This window comes from Solanum tuberosum, unplaced genomic scaffold (assembly GCF_000226075.1).
Source record: "Solanum tuberosum cultivar DM 1-3 516 R44 unplaced genomic scaffold, SolTub_3.0 scf00169, whole genome shotgun sequence".
NCBI classification, from domain to species: Eukaryota; Viridiplantae; Streptophyta; class Magnoliopsida; order Solanales; family Solanaceae; genus Solanum; species Solanum tuberosum.
This window is the reverse complement of record NW_006239099.1, coordinates 654694-667856: the sequence shown is the minus strand read 5'-3', so window position 1 is coordinate 667856 and position 13163 is coordinate 654694. Positions and strand designations below refer to the sequence as shown.

Genomic DNA, 13163 nt, shown 5'->3' with positions numbered 1-13163 from the left:
TTATTTTGTTAGTTTCATTGATGATTATTCGAGATGCACTTGGGTTTTCTTAATGAAAGATCGTTCTGAGTTATTTTCTATTTTCAAAAGTTTCTTTGCTGAAATACAAAATCAGTTTGGTGTTTCTATTCGTACTTTTCGTAGTGATAATGCCTTAGAATACTTATCATCCCAGTTTCAGGAGTTTATGTCTCACCAAGGAATTATTCACCAAACATCTTGTCCATACACTCCTCAGCAAAATGGTGTAGCAGAAAGAAAGAATAGGCATCTCATTGAGACTGCTCGCACTCTCCTCATTGAATCCCATGTTCCACTGCGTTTTTGGGGTGATGCAGTCCTTTCATCTTGTTATTTAATAAATAGAATGCCGTCTTCTTCTATTCAGAATCAGGTTCCACATTCCATACTGTTTCCTCAGTCACATCTCTATCCTATCCCTCCTCGTGTCTTTGGGAGCACATGCTTTGTTCATAACTTAGCCCCAGGAAAAGATAAATTAGCTCCTCGTGCCCTCAAATGTGTCTTTCTTGGTTACTCTAGAGTCCAAGAAGGGTATCGTTGTTATTCACATGATCTTCATCGATCCCTTATGTCCGCTGATGTTACATTTTTTGAGTCTCAGCCTTACTATACATCTTCTGATCATCTTGATGTATCTATGGTCTTACCCATACCTCAGGTTTTACCTGTGCCAACCTTTGAGGAATCTACGATTACTTCTACATCTCCAGTTGTAGTGCCACCACTACTAACTTATCATCGCCGTCCACGTCCAACCCTAGTCCCAGATGATTCATGTCATGCGCCGGACCCTGCTCCTACTGCGGACTTGCCTCCTCCTAGCCAACCGCTTGCACTTCAAAAAGGTATACGATCCACTCGAAATACTAACCCACATTATACCTTCTTAAGTTATCATCGTCTATCATCACCCCATTATGCATTTGTGTCGTCTTTGTCCTCTATTTCCATTCCTAAGACTACAGGTGAAGCACTTTCTCATTCTGGATGGAGGCAGGCTATGGTTGATGAGATGTCTGCTTTACATAAGAGTGGTACTTGGGAGCTTGTCTCCCTTCCTGCAGGTAAATCTACTGTTGGTTGTCGTTGGGTTTATGCAGTCAAAATTGGTCCAGACGGTCAGGTTGATCGACTTAAGGCTCGCCTTGTTGCCAAAGGGTATACTCAGATATTTGGGCTAGATTATAGTGACACTTTTGCTCCTGTGGCTAAAATTGCATCTGTTCGTCTTTTTCTATCTATGGCTGGCGTTCGTCATTGGCCTCTTCATCAGTTTGACATTAAGAATGCTTTTCTGCATGGTGATCTTGAGGAAGAAGTCTATATGGAGCAACCACCTGGTTTTGTTGCTCATGGGGAGTCTAGTAGCCTTGTATGTCGATTGCGTAGGTCACTCTATGGTCTGAAACAGTCTTCTCGAGTTTGGTTTGGGAAGTTCAGCACAGTAATTCAGGAGTTTGGCATGACTCGTAGTGGAGCTGATCACTCTGTGTTTTATCGGCATTCTGCACCAAGTCGATGTATCTATTTGGTTGTTTACATTGATGATATTGTTATTACCGATAATGATCAAGATGGTATTACCGATTTGAAGCAACATCTCTTTAAGCACTTCCAGACTAAAGACCTTGGCAGATTGAAGTATTTTCTAGGTATTGAGGTTGCTCAGTCTAGATCAGGTATTGTTATTTCTCAACGCAAGTATGCCTTAGACATTCTTGAGGAGACAGGAATGATGGGATGTAGACCTATTGACACTCCTATGGATCAGAATGTTAAGCTCCTTCCAGGACAGGAGGAGCCACTTAGTAATCCTGAAAGGTATAGACGGCTTGTTGGAAAGTTGAATTATCTCACAGTGACTAGACCTGACATCTCTTTTCCTGTGAGTGTTGTAAGTCAGTTTACGACCTCTCCTTGTGATAGTCATCGGGATGCAGTTGTTCGTATTCTGCGATATATAAAGTCAGCTCCAGGTGAAGGACTACTCTTTGAGGATCAAGGCCATGAGCATATCATTGGATATACAGACGCTGATTGGGCAGGATCACCCTCTGACAGACATTCGACATCCGGATATTGTGTTTTAGTAGGAGGTAATTTGGTGTCGTGGAAGAGTAAGAAACAGAATGTGGTTGCTCGATCTAGTGCAGAATCAGAATATCGAGCAATGGCGACAGCAACTTGTGAGCTAGTTTGGATCAAACAATTGCTGGGAGAACTAAAATTTGGCGAAATTGATCAGATGGAACTTGTGTGTGATAATCAAGCGGCTCTTCATATCGCATCAAATCCAGTGTTTCATGAAAGGACTAAGCACATTGAGATTGACCGTCACTTTGTTAGAGAAAAGATACACTCGAGAGATATTGTTACGAAATTTGTGAAGTCAAATGATCAGCTTGCAGATATCTTCACCAAGCCCCTCACATGTCCTCGTATTAATTACATCTGTAACAAGCTAGGTACATATGATTTGTATGCACCAGTTTGAGGGGGAGTGTTAGAATAGAAATAAGTATTTCCTACTTAGAATAGGAATAGGAATCCTAGTTGGAAAAGGATTCCAATGTAGTGTCTATAAATAGGGTATCAATGTAACTATTTAGATACACAATTCAATAATATTTTTCCCATATATTTCTCACACTATCATTTACTATTTTCTTCAAATAATTGTCATTTAATTATTGTCCTAATATTTTAGAACTTCGAAATTAATTAAGTTAAAACTATTAAATCTCTACTTATTTGTAAGATAAAAACTCTAATAAAATTGTCTAAAATTTGCTTCTTAATTCTCTCCTTATTTGAACTATATTAAAAGTCATAACATTTAAGACTTCAAAATCAATTACAATTTTGTTAACTTATAGCAATTATTTCAATTCTTTTTATGCGTAATATGACTTTTTGCATGGACTTCTAATACTAACCAAATACCAATTTTCTAGCTATTGTTGACCCTTTTTTTTTTATAAAAAATTCCAACAATTAACAAAAAAATATACTTTACATAAACAAACAAATGAAATGTATATTTTATTTCCTTATATGAATAGTTCCCTTATTTGACATTCTCATCCATCTGTTCATCTCCGTAGATAATAGACCCAAGGTGTAGTTAGATTTCTTAATTACGAGGAAATTCTTGAACAAGTGAAATATATTAAATATGAAAATATCACAGCACACTACAATTCTTCTTATATCTAGAAGTAAAACTGAAAATTTACAATTCAAAATTGTTATGGATTAGGTGGACCAACTTTTAGAAACTCTTTCGCCATTGGTAATTTTATAAAAGAAGAGTATCTATACTAGTATAATGAATATAAGTCAAATAGGCGAGATATCCCTTTTAACCATGTGTTGAGCCTTTAGAAACAATATTACCTTCCTTGGATAGGGAGTGAGAGCTAAGTTGCTCGGACTCTTTGTTTTTTGTGCCACATCCGTGTCGACACGACATGGGTGTGGGATTCGTGTCCGATGTCAATCGATTTTGGGTACTTTGACCAAAATCGATGGGGAAAGTTTGGACGGTTTTAATGATTTCTGTAATCAATACAAAAGCTAAGGTGAAATTGAAGAAAATGGAATATCTTTTATATAGAAATTTCTATGTCGCTCCTTTTCCTTTAATCTCCTTCCAGGATTCTCCTCATGTTCTCCACATAATATCTCATAATTTAGGTTTTATAACTCTATTTTTATATATTTTAATTATTATTAGGCGAATCCCCGCACTTGTATCCATACATGGATCCATATCCCCAAATCTTAAAAAATAGATAATGGAGGATCCGACCTCTAGATCCACACCCGTATCGGTCACTCATACCCGAGTCCGAGCAACTTAGACTGAGATTGCTCTGCCACTTCAGTTTAAGAATATCCCACATATCTAAGGTCATTGTCTTGGCGTAATGATCTAGAACTGCATGATAGGGAGAAAACCAATCAATACCCAATATGATGTCGATATCTACCTTATCCAATATAATTAAGTCTACCCACGTGTCATGTACATCCTAGTCAACCATACAAGATTGATGTAATCGATCCAACACTAAGAACCATCTATGGGTGTAGAATCATGTACAAACATGGGGAGATTGACAAAGCATATCCAAATCCAAAACAAAGTACGTAGGTACATACATAAAAGGTTGTAGATCCATGGTCGAATAAAATTGTAGCATGTCGGGAGCATACTGAAACAATACCTAGGAAAATCCTAGTTCCTCCAATAGTGTTAGTTATTTGCCGATGTAATAGTCCCAACCACCATTGCATTGGTCCATGGTATGCAGGGCTATTCTTAACTACTATATGCACGTCTCTATGAATGTTTTCATATAGCTTTGTATAAGTATCCTTGCCAAAATCCTTTAATTAAAGAATCCTCCTTCCCTCTTAGTTACAAATAATATTACAGATCCTCAATTCAATCTCCAAACATCTTATAACTTAAATTCGTCAATATCTACCATTGACCGCCACTTTAAATGTTCTTGTTGTCTAGTACCCAACATAGCCTTTCAATATCAAACGAATGCTATACCAACGTTGCCATTATGTTACCCAACTTAAACTATTCAAATTTTCTTTAGTACTTCTCAATGTGCCTCAGATGCATCAAAGTCAAATCGGACCACAACCATCTCAACACCAAATCCTTATGAATGCAAATGAAATACAATGCATTAACCAAAAACATGTATACACCCACTTCCTCATTTTGGACAGTCGAGATCCATGGGACTTATGCGGTCTATATACCCTGTCGAAACCATTTCTCATCAACACAATAACACTCACCGGTACAATTTCCCATCTGCATAATAGCACTCGTCGGAATCATTTTCTATCGACTTTGCACAATGTCACTTGCCGGAAATATCTCCTAGTTGCATAATATGAATAAATTTCACAAATAGCTCAATGGGCAATATTAGCCTTTACTTATCATGCAACAATAAGTATGAATATGTATGAATAAATACATAACATGAGTTCATCAATCGACCCTACAACCAAGGATCATATGTCTCCTTTCCTAATTTTGCTGGCTATGGAGGGTATTAATCATATGATCAGGACAACGAATGAAAATGAATGGTTCAGAGACTTTGTGGATCCCAAACAAATGCTGGGGATGGATGTGAAATCTCTCACTTACTATATGCCGATGATTCTCTTGTTTTTTGTGAAGCTGTAGTGGAGCAGATGAGGCATCTCAAGGAAATCCTATCTATTTTTAATCTGTTTCTGGCTTTCATGTTAATTTGAACAGAAGTTCCTTGTTTCCAGTCAATCAAGTAACAAATTTGCAACTTCTTTCAAGAAACCTAGGATGCCAGATGGGGACTTTCCCAACTAAATATTTGGGGATGTCATGGGGGCTAAAAATAAGTCAATAGAGATATGGAATGAGGTTATTGAGAGATGTGATAGAAAACTGGCAAGGTGGAAAACCCAATATTTATCCTTAGGAGGAAGACCTACACTTATTGACTCAGTGTTGGATGCTTTTGGCAAGGCAACAAAGTGAACAGAAGCATCAACCTGGTTAACTGAGAAGCACTAACCTTACGCAAGAAGCAAGATGGTATGGGCATCAAGAATCTGTGGCTGCACAAGAAGTCTTCTACAAATATGGCTATGGAGGTTCAGCATGGAGGTTTTAGCACTATGTAGAAATTTCATCTCACAGAAATATGGAATGGAAAACCAATGGATTACAAAAGAAGTCAGAAGCCCTTATGGTTGTGGTGTCTGGATAACCCTTGGCAATCAGTGGCGAGTTTTCTGGGACAAAGTAGAGATCACAGTGGGTAATGAAAGTAAGACTGAATTTCGGGAGGATCAATGGATTGGTGGTCCCAGTTTATAGTCCACCGCCCCTGTTCTATATATATTAAGTCTCCAAAAACATGCTAAGATAGATCAAGTCTGAAGTGTACAAGGTTGGGACTTAACTTTCAGAAGAGCTTTCAGTGACTGGGAATTTGAAAGTCTTACCTCAATGCTTCAGCTCGTGGATACTTTTTGAGGAATTACTGAGAACATAGACCAACTTAAATGGAGGTTGGACAGGAAAGAAGAATTTTTAGTCTAGTCTGTCTACTACAACATGAACCACACAAGTCATCAAAATGTGTCTTGGCCCTGGAAGCTTATTTGGAAAGTCAAGGGTCTACCAAAGGTATCATCTTTTGTTTGGTTGGTGATGAAGGAAAGTATGCCTAACTCAAGATAAGTTACAAAAAAGAAGTCTTCAGATTTGTTCAAGATGTCTCTATTATGTGGACACAAAGGTAAGAGTAATGAGCACCTTTTCCTTCATTGCAAGACAACTATAAATTTGTGGCACATGTTCTTTAGTATACTGAGGGTAAAATGGATCATGCCCAAGTCTACGTTGGAGCTTCTGCGAAGCTGGAAGAATGTGGGGAGAAGCAGTGATAGCATCCATGTCAGCCTACTTGTTCTAAAGTCGACGGGCATCAATACAAAATCAAGAATATGTTTATCACGAAAGAGGTGTCCAAATTCAAGCCCAAAAGAAAGAAGATTGGGCCACACGAAGCCCAATAAAAGAGTCCAAAAAGCTGAACATTTAAAGTCAAAAGTTTCTATTTTAAAAAGTTTCGTAGTTTAAAGTTTTCCTAGTTTAAAAAGTTTCCTAGTTTAAAGTTTTCCTGCTTTTCTAGTTTAAAAGTTACCTAGTTTAAAGTTTCCATAAAAATAGTCCTATTTTATTTGGGATAGGTTTTCCCTATATATATGGGTTGATTTTATTATTTTGAGACAGACATGATTAATATTATTTGAGAGGTTTCTCTTCTTTACACCTTTGTATGTGGTGACTATGGATTTATCTTACAACCTTATAAGAACGATTCTTTAAGAATTAAGATTAATTCTTAATTTGATATCTTTGGTTTCTATTCGTAAATTAAAGAAGGTGATTAGTCGTATAGTAATTGTTGTCTCTAATTTCTTCGTAATAGGGGTCTAGATCACTTTTGATCTAAGTTCTTGAATTGACTCTATTAGTATCATAATTAGTCTTAATCCACTAATTTTGAATACTAAGATTAATTAGGGTTCTTAGCACTTTATCTTGAAATTGAGGATTTTATTCTTGAATTTCGCGTATCTTTCAATTTTGTCTATAATCTTTATAATTTCGCTTCCACATTATTTTCTTGTTTATTCTGGTGACCCGATTCTTATCAAGAAGTATAGCCACTACTGTAACTGAAGTTATTTGGATGATTGGTTTGCAGCACCGAAGAGGAGTGGTGGCAGGTAATTCCTGCTTGCATTTGCTGGACAGTTTGGAAAGAGAGGAACTCTAGACATTTCGATGACACTAGTAATTCCATCTAGAAAATTAGGTTGATTTGCCTTAGTTTGTTCTTTATTGGTGTAAACAAAATATGTGGGGGGGAAATAGGAGAATTAGTAGATTTAATTGGCGATGTATAAGCTTGTATGTTTTTTGGATAGAAGGCCCCTATACTTTTGAATGTTTGTAAAATTTCGACAGCTTCGCATCTCCTTGGAAGCTGAGTTTTGGTTATTTACAGAAAGTTCTTTAAAGTTGTATAATCATTAATATAGGTAACATACGCAGAACGTGTAGTATCACGAAAAATGGATACAAAATTTTGACTTCTTCTTTGTATTGGCAATAGGTCTGAAAAAAATATCTAAAAGTATCAAATTTAGATATTTGTATCCTGTCAAAGTAAGGAACCATGGCATATATGTTTGGAATAGATTCCATCTTGAGAGAGTTGAAAGAGCACTATCTTGTTGTTTCTTTTGTTTATTTTTCACATCTGCATAATTTCAGCCACCAGGTTGTTGCTATCTTTTACATTTTGCTTATTGTTTAAGCTGCTGTGTCTCAGGTCACGATTGCCCGAGTATACAACTGGGATGTGCATCAACGCAAGTTTCGACAAGCTGCCAGTCCAAAAGAATCATTATAAAAATCTATGTACGTGGTACTCACTTTTGCTGCAAAGAGTACGAGTTAGATCTTTGTTCATCGTTTTAGGTAAGCTTTGCACACTCCTCTAGCAGGATCCTGGATTATTATTCAGACCATCAGTTGTTGGGCTTGTAGCAATTTTGTAAGAAAGCAAATGTTTATTGGTGAGTGTGTATTTACTAGATGGTTAGGAGCAAAAGTATAATAATACAATCTGTCTAAAAAAAAAGTATAATGATACAATTGTTTGCAAAGATTGTCAAATTGTGGTATCACCATGTTATATTGTTTCCTTAGGGGGCTTGTCTCTGGTCATTGTACTCCAAAGAGATGAATGAATAGCTCCAGTTTGTCTGACTTTATTATCTCAGTTAAATGTTCACCATAGGTAATATCTACTTGAAGTTATAATTCATTTGGAGATTATCCATAGTTAAACATGCTTCATACATAACAATCCTACCAACGGGGGCAAATTTATAGAGGAGACTATGGGGAACGTGAAACCATGGTCTCTCCGTAAAATTAGTTGGTTAATATATATATTTTTTGAAATTGGTATAATATTAACTATTGACACTCATGCTCCAAGAAGGTTGAATAGTGTTTGGTTGAAGGTTGAGTTATACCAAGAGGAATAGGGATCAATTCTCACTTGATACATTTTCCTCTTCTTTTAGTAGTGCACACACGTACTAAAAATCCTTAATCCACCTCTACCTGCCAAGAGATATATTCATTAAGTTTTCAATGTTTTTGACCTTTTTGTATGAGTTTCTACCAAAAGGTTGTAGCAAATTTGACTGTAAGAACCAAGGATGAGGTGGAATCACAAAGGTTTTTGTTTCCTAATCAGAGATCTTAAATCAGAGTTCTCGAATTTGACTCTGGAATGGGGTTCTCCTTTACGGGGAGTGCTTGAAACCCCTCTAGCAGGTTTTCTATGATGCGAATGTAAACGACTCGGCCTAATGGGTTTTGGACATCAGATGGTAAATCAAAGGGACAATAGATAAGATGGTAAATGACCATTATAGTTTCCCCTTCCTGTTCTGCAAAGGACAAAGATAGGGGTGACAATTAGGTGGGTTGAGTGAAATTTGGACCAGTGTCAAGACAACAAATGGGTCAAGGCCTTACCCAACCCAAATTCACTTGGGTCAGGTAATGGGCCAAGATCCTAACTCAAACCAATTTTTATGAAGTTTAATTGTTTTATTTACTCTTTTAAAATATTTTAGTACGTAATAAAAATATTTTTTCTTTATTATGGCTACATATAACATATCAAATTAAACAAAAAGTTTTTTTTAAATATTTTGACAATATTTCTCATGAATCAATTTTGAGTGGATTGAAATGGATTGAGCTTATCATCGGCCCAAACTTAAACGGGTTAGGCGGATTGAGATTGATTTTGCCAACCCATAAAGGTGCCCATTTCCCAGTCATGACAGCTCTCCTCAAGGCTCAAGCCTATGTGCCCCATGTCAGACAACGAAACAGGGATGGGAGTCGGGATGACAATAGGACGGGGCAGGGAAAAACCTTAATGGGGTAGGGCAGGGGAATACTTAAATAGGGCAGGGTTGGGTAGGTTAGGGTAAAACTCAATCTGTGAAATAATTTTATAGGACAGGGCAGGTAACAGGTCAAAAAATTTCAACAGCAAACCATAAAATAAAGTAAACAATTTTCCTTCAACTTTAGAAGCCAATCTGTTGTCTCATGTCTGTATACTCATACGTTAGCTTCCTGCAAAAATGTATAGAAATGAGTCGTAAAATACTTTTACTCTTCAAATACAATAATTAAACGTAAAATGTGACCAGTAACATAATTTAAAACAATAATTAAAAAGAACCATAGAGGAATATTTTAGTTCTTATTCTTAGTTCCCTTTACTCGTTAATAATTTGTTTACCACTGAGTACTAATTGTTTTTCTTAAAGCAATTTTTGGCCAGTGGCCATTTTATTACACTGAGTACTAATTGATGTTCTAATCTTGATTTAATATAATATGAAAAAGTCAAAAGAATAATCTAGTTGCAACTTTTTAACAAAAAAAATATACCAAAATAACTGTGAAAAGAGTGATTTTTGAGTTAAAAACTAAAGTTGAGTGACTTTCTAAGAAAATAGTTCATAGTTGAGTGACTTTCTGAGAAAATAGTTCATAGTTGAGTGACCAAGAGATATTATCTCCGCATTGCTAGGGTCTGATTCTTGCTATGTGTGGTTGTCTGGTGATTGTTCTTGGCTAGAAATGTTGTAAGTGCAGCTTTTATTATTAATTGATTCCTGCTGAATATTCTCTGGCAGTCTGGTGTTTCAAATTGACCAAAGTCATCATTTTTTATAAATATAGAGGTACATTGATGAATGGCATAATATGCAAAAGTATTAGTAATAGTTTCAGACTATGCTCAGCATGTTTCATCTCTATGTAAATTGATACTAATAACGTTTTATTGCACCAAGGCCTACTTAATATATATAATCCTTATGCAGTAAGTAAGTAAAATAATAATGTATGGCAGTTGATTCTCATTTGAAGGCTAACAGACAAATTGTTTGACCTTTCACTGTCTCCTGTGTTTCTGTTTTTCCTTTCCCCCTTAATATAATATGATAGCAGAGCATGCTGTGGTTTGAGTTCACACAGCAAGTCAAGATCAATATGTTGGTTGACACAGATTTATGACTTTTGTGCATTGAGGGGTTGGGTTGGCAATGCAGGTGAAATAACAGTATGTTTGACAATGAGATTAATCAAAAGACGGTTCTTGGCATTTGTGCCAACACATGGACATGGACTTCTTTTGACTTACAATTACAGTGTGGGAAGGATCTTTGTAGGGCTTCAAAACACTGCCTTCACAAATTGTATTCTACTCCCACAAAACACCTTTCGAATAATATAATACTTCTTCTGTCCCAATTTATGTGACACATTTCAGATTTCGAGATTCAAACAAGTTTATCTTTGATTATAAATTTTTCATATATTTTAAAATATTTTGAATTGTCAATTATTGTGACTTGTAATACTTTTTACGTAGTTTACAAATATATAAATTTCATTTTAAAAAATTTGAAAATTCCATGATCAAATTCTCGGTCAAACTTAGACTGTTTGATTCTCGAAAAATTAAATATATCACATAAATTGGGACAAAGGGAGTAATAAAATTTGTGATCAATAAGAACTGTGGTGGAGTGATAAGTACTTTTTCAGTCTTAACTCTTAACCACAAGTCTTAGGTTCGAGTCCCCTAATAGGAAATCGTCCGCTTTTGTTAGGGAGTGCAAGCAAATTAAGAGAGAAATTAAATTCAATATAGTCCGTGGCATTATACTGACCTCAATATCTCTCCCTAATTTTTTCTCCATCTAAAAACAGAAAATTAAGCTCATTACTTTCACTTTATTTGAAGTTTATTTGGATGGACTTATAATTTATGACTTATAAAATAAAAAATAACGTTTGAGACTTTTTCTTTATGAAACATGAAATTTTTGTTTTAAATTTAAGTTTAATTAAAGTAGATCTGAGTGTTAAAATTTAAAGCACGAAAGTATTATTTTTTTCACAAAACATTTAGCACGCATAATTGGAAATTTAGCTAATTTTAAACTTGTTCCAATCATGTACGACCGATTTCCAGGCATACATGAAAAAAATTCACAGACACAGGATTGAAATCTTAATCAATTCTAACATGTGTTTCTGTCATGTATAATTAGAATCATGCATATATGAAATTTTTTAAAAGGTGTCAAATAAGTTTATTACATTTATTATTGTTTTGACAAATTAACGATTGAAGTTTGTGATTTATGATATTTGAAACTTATGGTTCAATTTAAGCTTATTTAAAGTAGATTTGGATGTTAAACTGTTGAAATTTGAGGAACAACTTTTTTTTTAACAAAACACATTCAGACACACAACTGGGATTTAAGATAATTTTTACATGAAGGAATCAAACACAATGTTTTAACCCCAGTTGTGTATATCTGAATTGTTTCCAAAACCGGTAATTTTTTATTTTTTTTAAAGAAAACACAAAACTGACACAAGTTAAATACAACCCCAAAATAGAGTATTTGTGCATTTCTAACATTTATAAGCATAAGCCAAAATTCTAACTTATGACTTATTTTTATTATTTTAGTTTTAAAAAAAGCTTAATTTTTTTTATCTTATTCAAATATACTACGTATAAAAATATTTAAATATTTTAATATAAGTCAAATTTAAACTGGCTTGCTCAAAAGTTTCTATATGTGCATGTATGAGTTTTGTGTATCAATCAATCAACAAAATTTGCTAACTTTGGGCATCAGTTTTCACTATTCTATTCATCTTTTACTCATTGTAGGCTAGCTAGCCACTATAATTCCCACAAGCTATCTTCAAATCTTTTGACTATTTCACATTACTTTTAATTTATATTCCCTCCATTTTAATTTGATTATTCTATTTTAACTTGACATAGAGTTCAAGAAAATAGAAAAGACTTTTAAATTTTGTGATTTTAAATTAAAAATATATAAAATATATCAAAATATCATTTAATCTTGTGATTTTAAACATGTCATGCATAAAGATAAAATTAGAAAATTACCCCAAAAAAAAAGATTGTAACAAATAGGACAAATAACTTAAAACAAATCGAGTAATTAAAAACTCTCCTCCTTTACCAAAAAAAACTAAATAAAATAAACCTAGTAAAAAGTAGTTAGAAACAAAAGGTTTATATAGATAATACGAACTTAATAAGATTTAAGAGTTGAGATTCCAATTTCAAGATTTAATTTAAAATCTGAAAGGTTATACAACAAAGATAGATGAAAAGAGAAACACCAACAATTGGAATTTTAAGTGATCATTTTATTGAGGTTGCTCTTGGCTTAATATAGCCGTTCACTTAACAAAACAGAGAAATACTAGGCCAACAATAATACTAAGTAGTTAAGATAAAGATAAAATCAGAAACATCTAACAATCCTAGAAAATAGGACTTCATGCAACAATCCTTGACTAAATCAAAGGCAACAATCCTTAACCAACTCAAAGTTTTCAACATTCCCTCCCTTGTACTTATTCCTGTTGTCAAGAA

General features: G+C 34.7%; 1 protein-coding gene across 2 annotated transcripts in view; it reads left to right on the top strand.

The window, feature by feature from the left end:
• The window catches only part of LOC102583427 (probable prefoldin subunit 3), a 33038-nt gene extending 24633 nt beyond the window's left edge, over positions 1–8405 (top strand). For both annotated transcript variants that reach the window (XM_006354252.2, XM_015311791.1), the window contains exon 6: positions 7953–8405. In XM_006354252.2, the coding sequence (XP_006354314.1) occupies positions 7953–8033 (81 nt within the window). In that variant the 3' untranslated portion in view covers positions 8034–8405. The remainder of the gene's footprint in view (positions 1–7952) is intronic.
• The last annotated feature ends 4758 nt before the right edge of the window (positions 8406–13163 follow it).